The 19,267-nt window shown below is 36.5% G+C and overlaps 1 protein-coding gene and 1 long non-coding RNA gene across 2 annotated transcripts in view; one reads left to right on the plus strand and one right to left on the minus strand.

The window, feature by feature from the left end:
- Positions 1-2,315: 2,315 nt before the first annotated feature.
- The window catches only part of dachs (unconventional myosin-IXb-like dachs), a 113,082-nt gene continuing 96,130 nt past the window's right edge, over positions 2,316-19,267 (minus strand). Inside the window, exons 14-23 of the mRNA XM_089241774.1 lie at positions 18,957-19,057; positions 18,561-18,766; positions 18,199-18,253; positions 16,155-16,266; positions 15,034-15,133; positions 14,741-14,847; positions 14,499-14,593; positions 11,959-12,117; positions 9,947-10,146; positions 2,316-4,811 (exon numbers count right to left, since the gene is read on the minus strand). Of these exons, the coding sequence (XP_089097900.1) occupies positions 4,651-4,811; positions 9,947-10,146; positions 11,959-12,117; positions 14,499-14,593; positions 14,741-14,847; positions 15,034-15,133; positions 16,155-16,266; positions 18,199-18,253; positions 18,561-18,766; positions 18,957-19,057 (1,296 nt within the window). The 3' untranslated portion in view covers positions 2,316-4,650. The remainder of the gene's footprint in view (positions 4,812-9,946; positions 10,147-11,958; positions 12,118-14,498; positions 14,594-14,740; positions 14,848-15,033; positions 15,134-16,154; positions 16,267-18,198; positions 18,254-18,560; positions 18,767-18,956; positions 19,058-19,267) is intronic.
- On the plus strand, positions 6,037-19,077 carry LOC149078186 (uncharacterized). The gene is made up of 3 exons (XR_016193906.1): positions 6,037-6,124; positions 9,798-9,910; positions 18,961-19,077. It is a non-coding gene; the product is annotated as an uncharacterized LOC149078186 (long non-coding RNA).

Below are 19,267 nucleotides of genomic sequence, written 5' to 3' on the forward strand. Positions count from 1 at the left end.
GATGATCTGTTGATATCATATGAATCAGTGAATATGAGGACAGCCGAGAGACAATTACAAACCGCTCTCAACAAGATCAGCAAGTGGGCTCATGATAACGGCTTCTCTTTCTCAGCCGACAAGACTGTCGCTGTGCACTTTTGTCGGCATCGAGATTTTCATGATGACCCACAATTGTTTCTAAACAATAGTCAAATACCAATAGTAGAAAATACAAAATTCCTCGACATCACATTTGACAAGAAACTCACTTTCAAACCTCATATTGCGCAATTAAGAGCTCGTTGCATGAAGACGATGAACCTCTTGAAGGTCATCTCTTCTACATCATGGGGAGCAGACCGTAAGTCGCTCCTCCACTTATATAAAGCTCTAATAAGATCGAAGCTCGACTACGGCTCCATTGTATACGGGTCAGCACCTCGGAGCTATCTGAGTGTGCTCGACCCAGTCCACCATCTCGCCTTGCGGATTTGCTCTGGAGCTTTCCGGACGTCTCCAATGGAGAGCCTGTATGTCGAATGCAACGAGCCATCACTGACATCAAGACGCCAGCAACTTTCCTTGAAATATTATATCAAGATGAAGTCTTTTCCAGATCATCCACTTCATCGTCTCATCTTCAATCCCTCATTTCATAGACTTTTTGCTGCTCGCCCTTCATGTGTTCCAACTTAGGGTCTTCGTATGAGGGCACTTGTGGAAGAACTAGAATTAGACATCAGTCGTGTGGCCCCAGTTGCTTTTTAACTGGCACGATGGGAGCAGTCTCTGCCAGATGTGTCTCTTTCATTATCATTATACCCTAGAGCCACCACAGCAGATGTCATATATCGACAGATATTCTTTAGGCACAGGGGTAGGTACATCAGGTACTTCCCCATATATACCGAAGACTCTAAGAGCTCTGGGCATGTCGGTTGTGCCTACATCTTTCAAACTATCAGACACATTCTCTATTTATTCGGCAGAACTGTACGCAATCGTTCAGGCTCTACGTCATATAAGACGTAAACGCCACCGACGATGCATTATTTATAGCGACTCTCTCAGCGCATTGCAAGTACTGTGTTCCTTCAGTTTTCACACTCACCCATTCATTCATGCCATTTTTTATGAATTACATTACCTCATCCATCACGGTACCACAGTTAAATTTTACTGGGCACCAGGTCATGTTGGAATACCGGGCAATGAAAAAGCAGACAACGCAGCTCGAACAACAACTAACACTGATAATAGCCTTTTGGTTCCTGCCAGTGACCACTTCTCAATCCTCCGAGAAGTGATGCATCGCCGCTGGCAGGATCATTGGAACAATCAGATAAATAACAAATTATATGCCATCAAGCCCACACTTGGCCATTGGCATTTGAGCTGCAGAACTAACCGAAAGGAGGAAGTTCTGCTTGCCCGGTTGCGTATAGGACACAGTCGCCTCACACAATCATATTTGTTATTGCGAGAGAGTCAACCAGAGTGCCCTCATTGTCAAAGTCCATTGACCATTGCTCATGCTTTTACTTGTTCACATCACCGTCATCATTTTACGACCGCTTTTGGTCATAGTCATCTTTCACTTCATGACATTTTAAATGACAATAGCGATGCATCTCGCATTTTTAAATTCATCATGGCCATTGGTTTTTATAACAAATTATAGTTTTACAATTCATGTCATTGTTTTACGTTTCATGCTGCTTTTTATCATGTGCCTTTTTAATTTTTTGACATGACAAAAGGACAATCTTTTTTATAATCATTTGTTTTGGCGCAGTTTGACCAAACTGGTCCTTGCGCCAATAAACCTAAAATCCAATCCAATCCAATCCACAGTATAGAAAATTAAATCCAAGGTTATTCACTCAAAATACAAAAGATTAAAACACCAAAAACAGACATTTATAAGCAAATATAGCCCTCTCAGTAGTTCGAGCGACGACAAAGAAAGGGCATCAGTGGACATATTCTGCCGTGGACATATTTATCACTCTAGGGTAGATACTATTATGAGTTGAAAAGAAAAGAAAAACTCTTTAAAACTGAATAGCCGAACCACGGCCAACAAGACATTCACTGTTTAGTCAGCAATGTGCAACTTCCCCCCCCCCCCCCCGATATAATGTATTCAATAAATTTTCATTACCAAACACGAGCACTCATTCTAAATCCTACATATAGATGGCAATAAGGGCTAACAATAATAACTAGAGTTTTAAACATAAAAGCATTCCTTTGATACGAGAATGAACATAAGCATCAATATTTGCTACAAAGCGAAACAAACGAAATTTCGAAAACTGAAAACATCTTTTCACAAGTATTTTATTTCAGTGAAAAAATACACGTGTTTAAGTCAAGTTTTCAAACACATCGAACCGGAGAAAAAAAATACTTACAAATATTATCATTAGAAATACATATTCAAATTTAATTACACACAACACATGTTTTTTGAGGTAGACATGATACCAGAAAAAGAACGTTTCACTAACATTCATCAACATTAACTATGACACGACAATGATTTCTCTATACACATATGGATAAAAAACTCTCTCTTTATATTTGAAAAATAGAGAGCCAGGAAATATTTACATAAATTCACTGTCAACTGGACAAAACCTTGTCTTCCTTTAATACCGATTGTTGGATGCCCATATTACTATACACACACACAGAGGGTGTTTGCACATACTGGCAAGTATGTGTGAACACATATCAAGGGTATAAGGGTTCAACAGAAATCTGTACAGAGCTTGACATGTCTTGTGTATGGATAGCAAAGAGCCGGAAGTGTGTATACTCAACAGTCCAAGTGAATATCTAATGTTGTGTGTGGATTTTTAGTGCCACCATCAATATTTCAAATTGTGAGTGAAATGAATATTGATTGAATATCGTACAGTTGTAGGTCTGTTGCTCTCTCTGAGACAAAGCTTTAAAATGGGAAGATCAACTAGAGTGGACAGGCACAGTCATTGTACAGATTCCTATGCATTTGCTAAACATAAGATTAGTCTAGATAAAAATAGGATTTAGATCAGAAAATAAATATTTACAAATAGGGAAGATGGAAGTTATTTACCACAGGAAAAGAGGGAGAAATGCATCTGTACACGGCTCACGTAAGTGAGACAGAACATTAACATACAACTGAAAGAGAATAATGATCAGAAATGAATGAATGAATAATGTGAATTAAATAAGTAAAAAGATGATCAACGTAAAAAAAAACATTCACGAACGAAGGGGTGAGAAAGCTTTGGATCAGCCTGATGGCCATCAGGGCCGTCTTAGGAGCATCATGGGCCCCGGGCCAAATGATTTTTCTGAGGCCCTACCAGGAAAATTCTCAAAAATCTCAACCAGATCTTATTTTTGTGAGGCCCTTTTTCTCTTGAGGCCCCCGGGCTGTGCCCATGCCTTCAAATGGCACTGCGGGTGGACCCATGCATTAAGATGGCTCTGACGGTCATGTCTTTACATATAACATAAAACAACTATGACTGCACATGCCACTATGTTGACATTCTCTGAGAAACATGTAACAAATAATGGTTACACGTCAGAAAGTTTTGTGTTGTTGAATCCTAAGTATAATGCATGTCTTGGGTTGTGTGTGTGTGTGGAGTTTAGATACTGTTGTGCTGGGATTTAAGTAAGAAATGTGCCAAAAAATAGGTATATTAATAATACTATCTTTTTTGAAAAGTTATGCAACTGAAATTCACTGTCCGCACATCCTACAAAGGAAATATATAATGAAAACCAAAAAAAAAGATTTTTTAAATGTTTTGTGCATTATGCAGTTGACGGTTGTTATAATGATCACTCGTTATTGCGACTGTCCCATTATAATGACCGGTACAGTGAGTCCCAAATATGCTGTTATCCATCCCATGTTATTTCATATCCTACATAACAACCTATGTCAAACCTATATACCAAAGATCATTCAATCCCATACAATGTCCAAACTCCACTTTTTGCATCCCTTGTTTGCAAAGAAATGAACGATATCTATCTTTAAGTGTGTTCAACATTGATTTTTGATGGGCAAAAAAAAACCAACAAGAAAATCGATTTCTCAAATAGCATAGTTTTATAATCATGTTTCAATCCTCACATGGTAAAAAAAAAATTCCTCAACCACATAATACCTGTAACTGATATAAAGCGGTTTTGGCCAACCAACTGTACAATTATAGAACATCATGAAGAAAGAATGATTTTTTTCAATATGTATATAAAGTTTTTACATTAACAAACATGGAGGGAAGTTCCTTCAATACTCTTTCCCCTTCTCGTTGAAAAGAAAATGGGAAGTGTTAGATGCGAGATAAGCATGCAAAATCTTTGAGGGTAAGCAATACTGATATCTCGTTCTTGGTAAATCTCTAATACAGTTTCACACAAAATAAAAATTGGCACAAAAATATGAGTAAACGCTCATCGAAGCATGGATTATTCGATGAATGATACTCCATACTTAACGAAAGTTCTGAATAGAAACATTTAAAAAAGTGCATGACTATATAACCCTGAGTTTTCATAAACAATGTTAGACATAACACTGTTGCAATTTTCAGTTCCAGTGTCTTGAAAAACATTGTTTTGGTTTGTTTCTTCTTCTTCTTGAAACAGCTCTCAAATGTTTAAAGCATCTGAAGATTTGAGCTCAAGGAACTGGTAAGGCACGTGTATGGTGTGGCTCTTGTGTTCCACAACTAAATGTCCTCTTCTTGGGGACGCTCTCACCACCACAACAGTCTCTCCTTTGAGTAAAGACACTTCTCCGCTGTTATCTTCTGTTGAAAATGGATAACTCATTAGCGTCAACGTGCTGGAGCTTATTCAAAAAAATACAATGATGGTTATAAAACAAAATTCAAATGTATTTGATAAAAACATAATTTACCCATTTTGAGGAGCTTATTTTCAAAAAAAGACACATTTGAATAAACCCTGTCATGTAATCTGACAGAGCTCATCCCAAGAATTTAGAAACCATTGAAAAAATCATTTTGGAAAAAAAAATTTAAATGTTCCCTTTTGAAAATATGCTCCTTATTTGATGATGATACAGGGTGTTCATAACTAAAAGACCATATTTTAAAGTAGCCTACAGGAAAAACCAGTCATCGGAAAGTTGTGGAATTTTGTGGAGGACTTCATGAAGTGATGGGAATTTGTCTCTGAGGGGAAAAAATAGTTGCACATGTCACCACCAGAGGGCATTTTATTAAGAAATTACACGTTTAGGCAAACGTTTACAATTTTAACAGTTAAACACTTTCGCAATAGTTACTGTAACAAAACATGTTCCACATGATGGCCATCATTTTCAGATACTGTCACGGTGGGAAAAGTAGGACACTTTCCCCCCTTTGACAAAGAAGCCTGACATATTTTTAACCTAGAATAGTCATGTCAAATCAGTGAAATTTGCTAAATGTAGAGATAATTGTGTTTGTCGTATGAATAATATCGAGCTTCTGTCTTTATTTTAATGTGGAAGGCTGAGATGAATCTTGTGGTTGTCTATTTTTTTTTTCCTTGTGTTATCATTCCATCCGATATTCTAAAACGTCCAAGATCTGAACCACTGATCGTTTGTATAGAGTGGACACGCACTCTTTATGCATCACACTGTATGTGTTTATCGGAAAATCCAAATTATTGAATGCTTTGCTTTGACATCTCAATCTTTTGAACTCAACAAAAAATTCCTTGAATTTTTCTGACTCTTCCTGTAAAATTTTGAGAAATTCTGAGTTAAATTGAACGAGAAAATGTGTGTTCTTTTGAAAAATATATTCTTTCTTTGTGAGAGAGACACACCTAATGATTCACTGATAATCAAAGATATCATCGCCATCTTGATGAGTCAGTTTTCTTATTCTGGCACGAACACAAATGCTTCCCATACATGTAATTGGAAGATAAGATTCCTTTTCTTTTTTTTTTCTTTCTCTCTCACTGTTCGTAATCCGTTGTATAGTTTTTTTTTATACTTGAAAAGCCGATTTTTCGCCTTTTGCATATTCTGAGTCTATGTTTTTTTAAAAATAAGGGAAACAAACATTTTTGTTGATCAAGAGTTCGATAATTTTGAGACCCTGTAAGTATTTCAATTTTATTCCAATTTTAAAATTTATTTTTTTCCCCTTTTTCTCTCCACTGTTTCCGATGCTTTGAAAAAAAAAACCAACTTGTGTTGTAAAATATTGTGAGGGAGAGAAACTGTGAGATAATGTTATATGATTGAAATTATTCTCTGTCATCGAGAAAGTGTTGAATTTGAATTTTTTTAAGAATTTCCTTTGTCTTGGATTTAAATTTTTCGGCATGTTGCAAAACAAGAATATTTATATATGATGTCGCATATCGTTGGAAAGCTAATTTTTTTCCCCACACAATGATGTTAATGTTTTTTGATTTTGATGAATATTTGTGCATTTAATCCGGAAATCTTATATTGAAAATTAATGTTGTCATTATAAACTTTGCTGAAAGCCGTTCATTTTCTTAAATCGACCCTGTATTGAGAGAAGATGTTTTTCCTTTGGTTTCATGTTTGTGTTCGCGCCTCGTGATACAATTGGATAAACTTTTGGATAACGCAGTTTGCGCGACGAATTAGAGGATGTGTTTTCTCAAGCCCCGCCTATCACTCAATTTACATATTATCACTGAAAAACTTTGGAGGCGTGCAGTTCATCGGGACCAGTTGCGTGAGAAAGTGCGGTCCCTCCGTTGAAGAATCCCCCTCCCCCACGTAACTTGAAGATCCCCGAAACTCAAGTCCCAAGTCACTCAAACCCTATTTAATTTGGAACTGCCAAAAAGTCGTAACATTTTACTTGAAGATGTAAGTTCAAGAAAAACAGCTAAAAAAAAAAACCAGTATGAAGTATCGTCTCGTCATATCAGTTAACAACGGTCTCAGCAGTAACAACGCAAAATGGTACCCCCCCCCCTTTTCGATCACCAGGCCAAAAGTTTTTCTTAAATTTTACGGTACTGTCAATTTAAATAGCACTCAACAACTTAACCACAACATAATTGATGTTTTCTTTCGAAAAGTGAATTTCATGTTCATTTTAAAATTAAGAGTGGTGAATTAAAACATTGCACCATAACATAATTGGTGTCGTGAAAAACCACCACCATCACAATACTATGTGAAATCGCAAGATGGCATGTTCCACAACTGAACAAAGAGTGTGCTGGGAAGTGTTCAGCCTGTGGAGTGAAATGATTGTTGCCTTTAAGGTCAGGTAAAGACAGTTCTTGGATTGCCACGACTTACCAGACATTTCAAATGCCCCAAAGCCAAAAATCACACGGATTAAGGTCCGGGGATTGGGAAGGCCATAGATTAGGGAAATGCCGGCTGATGGCACGTTCTTCTGTAAAATGTGTTTTAAGAACATTCTTCACACACACTGCAATGTGTGGAGGAGCTGTCTTGCACAAAGATTGTCTGCAAGGCAGTGACATGCTTGCAGAGCCGAAACAATATTGTTCTGTAACAGCAATGCATATCACTTCCCGGTGATCGAACATGTCACTGGACCTGTAGAACGTAACTCCTTGTAAAAGTATGGACCGAGAATAAATGATGCAGTAAATTCATACCATACAGTCACTTTCTGTGAATGCAACGGAACCTTTAAGATAACGTAAAGATTTTCTGGTTCCTGAATTTGGCAGTTGTGAGTATTTATCGACTGCATCATCCAAGTAAAAATGTGCTTCGTCTGTCCAGAGGATATTCCACACACACAAGGACATTTTGAATCTACCTCAACACGAGTTAGAAACTGCAGTGAGAACCGGAGTCGAGGGTCATAATCATATGGAAGTAACTGCTGCACAAGTAAAAGTTTGTACGGATAATATCGGAGGATATTCCACATGTTCTTATGGACAGTTGAACGTGGTCTATCCAACACCTGTGCTACATGCCTGGCACTAGTGCTACCGCGAGAATTTAAAGCTCTGTTCTCTTCCACCTGAAGAGAAACTTCCTCTACTGCATCTATAGAAACAGGGTTTCTTTCTCTTCCAGGAGGAAGAGCCAATGATCCTGTAGTTTCAAATTCCGTTATTATACTCCGAAGGTTTTTAACATTCATTGGACTTTTTTGAATCCTCTTCCAAGTCAGATATTTCCTTAGAGCAGTTACTGAGAGCCACACACACTCCCACAGTAACATTCCAACAGGAACCTTTAACCTATAGGGAGCATGTAGGAAAGTGGTCAAACCTCCAGCGGATGCCCAGAGCACTTCATTAGGCGCATAAACCCAACACATTCTTAGAGTAGTTACTGAGAAATTGCTGTTTCGGTAAAACACAATTTGATCAAGAAAGCATGATCTCGTGAACTTATCATCATTGTGAGCAGCAAACACATTGAGAAACAAGATCACCATAAATTTTTCTAGGTTTTGTAACAGCTGCTGAGTGACATGACACAAATTTGCATGTTTACTACAGGTATTCAAAGTGAAACGCCATCTAGTGACAACATGTGCAACTAATTTTTTTCTCCCCTAAAACAAATTCCCATCACTTCATGTAGTCCTCCACAAAATTTCACACTTTTCTGTGATTGGTTTTGCCTCTAGGCTACTTTAAAATATAGCCTTTTAATTATGGATGCCCCATATTTGATATTACAGCCGGAACTTGATTATTTGAGCCACTATTAACCAAGTTAACAAATTTTCTACCTTCATTCTCCTGCCTGTGCCAACAATACAATTTTTTGGGGGCAACGGATAAAGCAGCTGTCTCTTCTGCTCCCCTGCCCCCACCTATGGGTACACATCAGCTCAAATAACCGGAGCGTTATTGCAATTTAGTTGATATAATTGGGGGATTCACATATGCAAAGACAGTGTTGACACCTGTCCGTGGAATTGTACACTTGGGCCGGAAATTTTGAATTAGAAAAAAAATTCAGCAACCTGAATTAGACCTGAACCAAAACAACTTATCTGGCAAGATGTCAAAGTAAATCAAAGCATAGAAAATGTGTAAATGCTATTCTTAGTGATCATCTGGGACGTTTCTCAACTTTTCTGAACCCAAGGACCAGTATAATACCTGAAACAAATTGACGAACCACTTGCATCCTGTATTACAGAATATTCCTGTAATTTTGGTTGCACTGATTTTCCCATAATTGTCTCATTTTTCCTGTTTAACTGAATTTTTAATATTTACTTAAGTCGTGAATACAAGTCGTTTTCATTATACAGAATCTTTATTATAATAATTATGGCAAAAAATATACATATGCATCTCATATATTTGTCATGTTCAACATTTTTTCAACAATTTTAATAACAATTGGTAATTGTGTCTACTTCTAGCATCACTTTTTGGTGGCAATGCGCAATGTCCTGTATTTTACTCCATTTAAGAAAGATATCCCAGTTATTTTATTTTTCTTAATGAAATTAATTTATTTGTTCTTTTGAATATTTTTTTGTGAAATACTATGATTTTTAGCAGCTGTTTATTTCCCAACACTTCAGCAATTTCAGCAAATAAGGTTAGAAATTTAGCATTTAAGGTAATGAATTGCATTTTTTGGCAAACTTTACAGATATCCTGGATTTAAGACTGAATTTTCCTTAATGATGTATGGTGAACCTACATAAATTATTAGAAGTTATTTTATTACATGTAACGTATAAAGGTATAATTTTTATGTGTAACTCCATATTGTTATTACTAATAACTTATCAATCACAATGATTGAATGATTTTTCCTTTAGTTACAGTTATCAAGTCTGCCTGTGGACCAACTACACCAAAGTCGGGGACCATAGGTTGAGATAAGTCAGTCCCCACTTTAGCCGTACCAAATGATGCTATAACCACATCACAGGTGATAAGAAAAAAAAACCCTTTGAATATATATTACCTGGGAAATTCATTTTCATCACTCTGGTTTGAGGATATCCCATCTTGGTGTTTCCGGTCACTGTATACGACCTACTTGGTGGGACTGGTGGTGGCCTTTCCAAGTCGAGTCCAAACAAAGAACAAGTTTGTTGTATAGTTTTCTGATCACAGCGTTCCAAATCTGGAGGAGGAGTTCCTGCAATGGGCTGAGGTCGAGGCCTGTAAATCAATAACAGAGGAATGTAGTAATTTCATTTTATTTAAAAAAAAAAATTGAAATATTTTTGGAAAACATTAAATGTATCAATTTGTATGAGAAATCAGGCTAAAAAAAAAGACAAAATTTAGGGTGCATAAAGAACCCTACTTCTCTGGGGAAAACAGATAGCTCCTTCACCTAATCAAAAACACCACATAGATACCGTGTGTAAACCCTTTACACAATCATCCTTCATGAATGAATGAACGCCAGGGGCTCTGCCACCGGACTTATCCCATTGCTGAGATCTCTTCCAGCCCAGCTTCGTGGCAGAGTCTGGAACAAAATGAGTGCACCTAACAGTCTGAGTGTGTAGCTAGTATTGTGCTTGATATTTCAGTGTTGCCATCTATACTTCAAATTGTGAATGAAGTGTAATGATTGAATATTTGTTACGTTGTAGGCCTGTTGCTCTCTGTATCGAGACTTTAACGAGGAGATCGGCTCGCATTCTCGCCTTGAAGTTGGAAACCACAGAAAACGAACTTCAGCCGACCACCACTGTGGCGCCGGTGGGGCTCGAACCCGGATCCTCGCAATGCCAGTCCGTCACTATGACCACTCGACCACCACAGCGGCGCAATCACCCTTCAAGGAGGGAATCAAATAACATAACAGTTTTGGTTCACAGCAACAACAATTACAACAACACGGATACAACAATTTTTAAATTGTTTGTATCCGTGAAAAAATTATGTATTGCAAATTATGAAGAAGTGTATAGAGCTAAACTTAGTAGACTAGACCAGTAAACGGCTTCCAAAAGCCATACGGGGGGGGGGGGGCTGCTAAGCAAGCTATAGTCTAGGATGGCTAATTTGTAGGAATATAGGAATGAGCAGTCAAGAAAACTAGAGACTAGAATGGGTGAATGGTGGCAATATTTGTATGGCCCACAGGCCACAAAACTATAAATACACCTCTGGGAGGGGCCCAAAGCCCTCACTGAAGAAGCCCTAGAATTATGAGGAGGGATGAGGGAGAAGGAAAGCTTTTTGTAGTGCCCCAGGTCTTTTCCCTCTCCCTACTGGCTATTTAGTGCAGAACAGCTACAAACAAAAATAATTTATTTTTTCTAAACTTTGGCTGGGCTTCCATGTTCACCCTCCGAGACATTGGCATGAGTAATTTTCACTGAGGGAAAAAAGATATCAAGCTAAAATTAGTGCCGTCATGTTGAAGATGTAATTTCATGCCAGATTCATATCGGTTTTTGGTAAACGTAGACTGAAATCTGCAGATAAAAGCAAAATAATAATGAAATAGGCATTTAGGGCAGGAAAAGTTCAAAAAAGCATTTTTTTTTAAGTATTTAAAAATAGGCATTTATGGCATTTCAGCCTGAGCTTCCGGGCTCTACTTATAACCAGCCATCAAGGGTCCCATGAGAAACTCTGCGTTGGAAACCCCTGGATTAGAAGGCAATGGAAATAGCTGGATTCTCTTACCCTCAAAATAAGAATATTTCTTTGCTGGTTTCCTTTTTTTCACTTCATGTTTTACCGTCACATTTATTTTTTTGTGGTGAAAAAAATTATTTACTTATTTATTTGGCTGTTTCAACCTTTGTCCCAAAAAGGTAAAGATAACCAATCGATGACTGGAAAAGGGAACTTCTAATGCAATCCATCCGTCTGAGATAAAGAAGTAGTAAATTTAAAAGTGTATGCAATAATATAGTATCACAAGAAATGTTTTCATCCGAAAATATTAGGATACAGATTAGAAAAACCCCAAGATACGTCATGCAAATTCATGCCATTATAATTTACCTGTTCACTCTCGTTCTGGCCTGAGCAAGCAGATTTCTTTTCAGTGTCGGCCACCTTTTCCTTCTGAAATTCCATCCTCGCCACATCGCCTGGACCAACATAGCAGCATTATGACGACGTTCTACTCGTAGCAGTTCCAGCTGCTGTCGAGCTCCTTCACTATTAGAGAGAGAGGAAAAATAATTCACGTGTTGGAAGATCCTAATATAAGTTGTTAATAGATAATATACCATTTTATATTGAGAAATATAATACAGGCGGAAGGTGGTTAAGAATACGCAGACCTATTAGGGAATTTTTTTACGATAAAAATGAAACTTGAAGAGATGAAGTCCAAAAAGTTTCACGTAAACAGTTCATTAAATCTGAAATGAAGGTACGAGGTATGAAAGCACTAACTTGATAAAAAATGGCAAATGCATACTTTTTCTCACTTTATCGGGTAAAAGTATGTGTCCAAAGATTTAAAAGTAGTCACAAATAAATGTCTTGATAACTTCATAACTAGAACATTCTTCATGCTCCCACTCTTTACATATTCCACACAATCAAGTCAGTTTCAGGGCTTTTACAATGCAGTTACCCTATCTCTTTCTTTTAAGGGGTCTCAACAGGGCATTGCTTTCTCCACTGCCACATTTCGCTCCATTTTAACAGAGAAAATTTGCATCACAATTATGAGAGTACTTTCACTGAGGAAAAACAGATGTCAAGCTACAATTACTGCCATATGTTGGAGATTTGATCTCATGCCAGATTCATATTGGTTTTCGGTGAATGTAGACTAAAATTTGCAGATAAAAGCAAAATAATAATGAAATAGGCATTTATGGCAGGAAAAGTTCAAAAAAGCATTTTTGTTTTAAATATTTAAAAATAGGCATTTATGGCATTTTGGTCTGAATTTCCGGGCTCTACTTATAACCAACCATCAAGGGTCCCATGAGAAACTCTACGGTGGAAACCGTATAATGCAGGTATAACCGTATATAGGGCAGCCCGTATAATGCTTGAATAAATTACTGAATATAGATAGCAACAGCCTAAGATAGAGTTGAATTCTAATGGCACCATATTGTATGGCAGAGAATATTCTTCATAATAACTAAGAACTGAAAAGTTTTCACAAATCTTCTATCTACAGAAAAATTGAAATTCCTTTGCAGCAAAGTTGCATACTAACATGACGAAATGACATTTAACCTAATAAATTGAAGACACAAAGGATGTAGAGCACTACCGGATATGCAAGGCTTAAGCTACAAAAAAAAAAAAAAGACTTGATTCACTCATAGGCTTAAAGCAGGGCTGGACAAATCACAAAAAAATCTGGGAGCCAGAACAATTTTTTAGATGCCAAAAAAAAATTTACCTGAAGAGAAAGGTTCGAAATAATGCTTCTTTTGACTTTTTCAGGGCATACTGACCCTCTTTCATGTTGGCAGATAGGCTGCTATAAATTTCAAACATTTCTTGCAGCCCTTAGTCTGCAATTTAATGACCACACAAAGAAAATTTTAATTGCCAAAATTTACAATACAAATTTTTTAGTTCCCATGTCGACCTGGCGCCTGGGATTTGTCCCCAGTCCTGGCATAAAGATATTGGAAATATTGGGAGAGCTCAGAATGTTCAGGGGGGGAACATGATGCAAATGTTGAAAGGAGGAGCTCGGGCTCAAGGCCAGATACAAGTTTATGCCTATGGATTTACTGAATATATTTTCTTTGGAAGAATGTAGGCATTATGAAACATATGATCAAAGTATTTGAGATTTTCAATTAAATTGATATGATAGATCATAAAATATTATTACAATGTCATTCAACTGCTTTGACTCAGGGACACTGATTTCCATTACTAGGGAATAATTCTAGGTTGGTGTGTTGTAGGGAATTTTTTTATAGGGAAGTAAATGTATGGAATAGCTTATCTTCGGTTGTCGTAAATTACCCTATGATAGACACCTTCAAGAGGAAACATGATAAGCTGAGAGCGAGGGTAATTGAGAAGCTATCCATACTTAAATGAATGACAACCATACTTTTATGGGCTGTTTATTTTAGTTTTTTTGGCTTTTTTCTGATTTATCGAGTTGCTATATTTAAGCTATGACAACCATATATTTATGAACTTTTTGCAGTATTATTTTTCCTTTATTTTTTACCTTTTTCATAATTCTTTTTCAGTAACCTTGTTGGGCCAATGCCTGTATTGGCTTTTGATTTCATATTTGTATCAATAAAGTGGTTTCTTGAGACACTTCCAAAAACATTGTGTTGACTTGGTCATAATCACTTTTAGCTGCCATGTTGCTAACAGCAAAAAGTTTTACAAACACTCTTTTTTATCTATCTCCCCCCCCCCCCATGACAAACTTTCATATTTTCAATTTCACTGAAACATAGAATTAAATTCCATAAAAAAAAATATAGTATTAAATTTATTAGGATAACTAGTTTTCTTTTTAATAGCCAAGAAATATATAACGACAGTAATGAAATGAATTTAAAAGAATCAATTAATTTATAAATACTTACCTTAAAAATATGTGACGTTTTCCCATCGCCCAAGCAGTCGAAGCATTTGAGACTCGACAGTTTTCTGTTATTGCCATAAAGCACTCAAGTATTAACTGAAACATGTAGGTTATAATCAGAAAATAATACATCGCTAATAATTGATTTAAAAAAAAAACAGGCCAGATATGCATACAATAATACAAGTTATTGGTAATGTAAATTTAATGCTGATATTCATAGGCCAACTGTTAAATACTCACTTTACAGTCTTCAACTGCTTTCTCTTCTGTCCTTTTAAGCTTTTTGAATGGAGCGATAAGGCGATAGCGGGCATTAAATGCTTTAAACCTCATGCGATGGGGAAAACCTGTAGAAAAGAAATGTATTATAATATATTATAAGCATGCTATGATTATGGGAAAAAAGAGAGTTATTGGGGATTCAAGATGTGTACAGCATCTGAGGAAGAATTCATTCAGAGTAAAATTAATCTCTCATTGAAAGATGAATTTTACTCTAGTGGTTTATAATCATTGGCTTAAGTTTTACTCACCACCAGCCATCAAATTCACAGTTTCAAGAACTTGTAAAGCTCTAATTTGTTGAACAACTGCTCCTCGATCGAAGTTATTTGGCTGTTCACAATTGTTGGCCTGTGAGAAAGATATAAGTTTAACTACTTGACACTACTTCGCTTGTATTCTACTCAGATATAAAATACAGTTTCAATTTAACTTGAAACAAATTTTAAATAACGATATAATAACAACTAAATAAAATTAAATAACGAATAAAAAAAAGAAAAATTAAATCACAAACACATAGATTTAAATAAACTAAAATAACTGTTTATAAATTTAGTTTGAAATTTAATAAATTATTTTGAGCTCTAACAGGGTCGTAACTAGGATTTCGGGGGGCAAACATGATTTTGCAACTCCCATTGCAAAATTTGATGATTTTACAACAGTATTTTTGTTCTTTATTAAAAATTTCTGCCCCCCCCCCCCCCCCACCAGTTCCAGCCTTGGCCTCTAAATTCCACATATTATCTTTGCACCAACTTTCTTTTTGAAATAAAATGAGAATTTTTTGGCTTTCACACCATCATTTACAGCAGGGCCAAAGAAAAAGGTAGCAGTATATTGTACCGTTCTAGTATATAAGCCTCAGTAGGGATATGATGTGAGTCATTTCTATTGGGCTAATTTAGTGTCTCTGCAATACTGTACAGCAACGAAAGGAACTTATTCAAGTATCTAAGCATGTTCACTGACCAACTTTAGCCATCAATGGATATTTGCTTCTCTTTGGGCGGTGACATATTCACAACAGATTTAGAACTGAAATATTTGTCATGATTGCAATTCTCCTTCCTTTAAAGTATTATATTCAAAGTTAACGTGTTCCTATATTCTTTCCCACGCTAGTAAATCGTGGCACCATTCATTTCATTTATATTAGATTTAACTTGCTGGGATCCATCAACAACATTGACACCAATGTACGAAAGCATAACCATGACATAAAGTCGTCATACCATAATATCCCTTGTTTTTTTATCAAAATATCTTTGGCTTTTTTTTCTTGACCAGGTAGTGTATATGCCTAATCTGGTTTAGAGTAGATTTTGTTTCCTCTGGTTAAGACTAAAATAATTGAAATTTCACTAACCTTTATACACCGGATAAAATGAGGTTTCGCATGAACTAGTGTCCTGAGTAAATTGTCCAATCTGCTATGGAAATCTTGAGTAAGAGTCGAAACTGGTTCATCTCCATTTTGCCTAATTGAGAACACAAAGTTACATTATGCTAAGAACCATTAGGTATACAAAAAAAAAAAAATGCTTTCCTTCCATTATAATGTACAATGGTGTACTCATGCATTTTATATGCATGGGTACTCATAATTTAAGTATACTCTAATGGTAAGCACTTAATGAATGAATGAACACCAGAACTTTGCCTAATTATAAGTACTGTATGCAGGGCCACAGTGTGCCTTCTCTGGGCCCTGGGGCAGACTTTTTTTTGGGCCCCCCCCCCCTGAAAAGGGTTATTATTATTGAAAACAAATATGAATTTTTGTGGGACCCCATTTAGCTCGGGGACCAGGGGCAGTGTCCCGGTTATACCAGCCTAGTTATGCCCCAACTGTATGTGCAACAGTAATGATATATATTTTTTTCTCTATGGCTATTAACTACATAAAACATTCCTTTGGGGAATTGCTAACGATGTTATACAACGTGTTTTGTGGGTGTATGCATGGACTTAAGGTACTTATGTTGTCAGAGTTTTGAGTGTTTTGTGTTCTAGTGGTGGTGCCATCTGCCTTTTTTTTCTTTTCTATACTTTACAATGAAAATGGCAAATGTTTCAATTTTCATGTTATGTAAGTATTGTGTTGAAGGTTTGCTTGCTCTCTAGGAAGAGAATTTTCCAAATAAGAAACCTGAATGCATTTGTCTCTAAAAGTTCAAAAATACACAAAACCGACTACTGTTAACCACCACTATGTCGCAACAGGATTTGATACCTAGATCCTCAGGATGAGAGAGTTGTAGCTATTAACTGCACAAATTGCAGTTATAAATATATTCAATGTTGCTTCACATATTGTTGTGGAAAAATTATGTATCAGGATTTTGATGCTGGGTATTTCACATGCAGCCGTTGCAGTCAAACCTGGATAAGACAAGTTTGCTTCATGCAACGATTCAGAATCAGAGTACAGTATAATAGAGCCTCTCAATATCAGACACCCATAGGACTGAAAATTTCGTCCACTACCAAGGAGTCTCTGTTAATGGATAGTAAAATGCAGAGTCCCATTGACGTAATTAAAAAATTGTCAGTTAACTGAAGCTGTTCACTAATGGGAAGAGACTGGTATGAGAGGTTCCCCCATATTGGCAAAGAAACTGATTGAAATTAAGGATATTTCATAATGAATATAAATTACATATGTAACCAATGTGCATATTGTGACAAAGTTTTGCATATATTTCTTGTACATGCATATTTGTATTTACTGTATGGTAATATTTTGAGTAAATCAAGTCCCACCACAGCAGAAATTACTTTTAGTGATATGCATGATCAGGGGCGTAGCCAGAAATTTTGTTCAGGGGGGGACCACTTTCATTTCGGGGGGGGGGGGAACCAAAGTGACAGAACAATAGATTTGGCCATCTTTTTCCCTTTTTTCGGTCATTTTCTCACATTTCGGGGGGGGGGGGGACCAGACCCCCAAGTCCCCCCCCTGGCTACGCCCTTGTGCATGATTACCTTAATGCATAGAACCCACACAGGCACAACCTGAAGGCCTCGAGTGCATAAGGGGCCTCATAATAATGAGACTTGGTTTTATTATTTTTGAGAGAAAACATAGAAATTTATAAGCAAATTAAGGGCCCCCAGAGTACCACTTTGCCCGAGGACCAATGGTGATGTTAAGACAGCCCTGGTAATACACCAAGGTTGGATTTGTTTTAGAGCTGGAATGAAAGGGATGGATGAATGCCAACTTTCTTTTGAACCCTAAATGTGTACCCATATCCCAGACATAAATACTTTTTGGAGGTTTCAATGAGAACCAGGTATGTCATGAGTGTGGGAAAACATAGGTAGTGAAACTCGAAGTACTTCAATATTGGACAGAAATGTTTGAAAAGACTATTTTTCAGTGAAATGCTGATGAATGTTGTGCTTACAGATCTGTGTGAGCTGTGGGTGATATTCGAAATGAAACTCCTCTTGGCACAGTTTCTGTAACAAGAAAGAGGAAAACAAAATTAATACATAAAATGACTCTGCATCGAAAGAATCTTCGACTAAATAAAACATAAAATATATCTTATGGAAACATTACTAACATTACAGTGCTACCTAAAAATCAAATTGCAAATACTTGATACCATGAGTGCCAAGATAACATGATATTTGCATAGATGATAAATAACTTATAGTTCAAGATGGAAAAAAAGAAATGTATTCCATTACAATATCCCATTGAAGTTTGATTTTGAGCATGATTTATTTCAATCTGAGAATAAAGGCCTCATGTATTAATTACCTTGAGAATAAAGAGCCTTGAGTTCGCTACCAAACAGATGAGTAGCAAAACCAAAATTACACGTCGTTTTATGGAAGACACACACAACATCATCGGGGACAACATCTCTGTTTGTTTCTAGAAACTGTGTGGTATCATAGGCCACCCGACCAGCGAAATGCCTGATCCCAAAGATCCTACTGTCAGAGGGTTTTGGTTCGAAAAATCTGCAAAGTCAGACATACAAAACCATTACATAAAAATCAGATATGAATGAGACATATGTTCAAAATATGTATGTATTAAAGATGAATGGAGGCATAAGTTTCCTAAGAACTAAATAAAAAACATCGATTTATTTCATACTTTCTTTCAAATGGATGAGAACCGATGATCTCTAATTTTATCTATTCTTACCTAGGACTATTGTGATGCTGCACGGAAACTTTTTTCAAGTAGCTATCAGGAGTGCCTCTCAGAGAGCATTCAACATCAAGCATGCTCAACAAACCAGTTCTCTGAAAGGAAAGAAAAAGCCATGGCACACATGAAGTCAACATCAAATATTTGTACTAATGTGTTTAAAAGAGGGCACATTTTCATATAAATATCATGAAATACCAGGAAATATCATGATTTTTTTTTAAAAAAGGATTTTTTTCAGATGTAGAATAAATCATAATAAAAAAAAAATCAGATTTTTTTCAATTTAAATTAACAGGCAACTT

This window comes from Pholcus phalangioides, unplaced genomic scaffold, assembly GCF_987345545.1.
Source record: "Pholcus phalangioides strain wild (caught in Gottingen) unplaced genomic scaffold, Ppha-v1.0 ptg000014l_1, whole genome shotgun sequence".
Lineage (NCBI taxonomy): Eukaryota > Metazoa > Arthropoda > Arachnida > Araneae > Pholcidae > Pholcus > Pholcus phalangioides.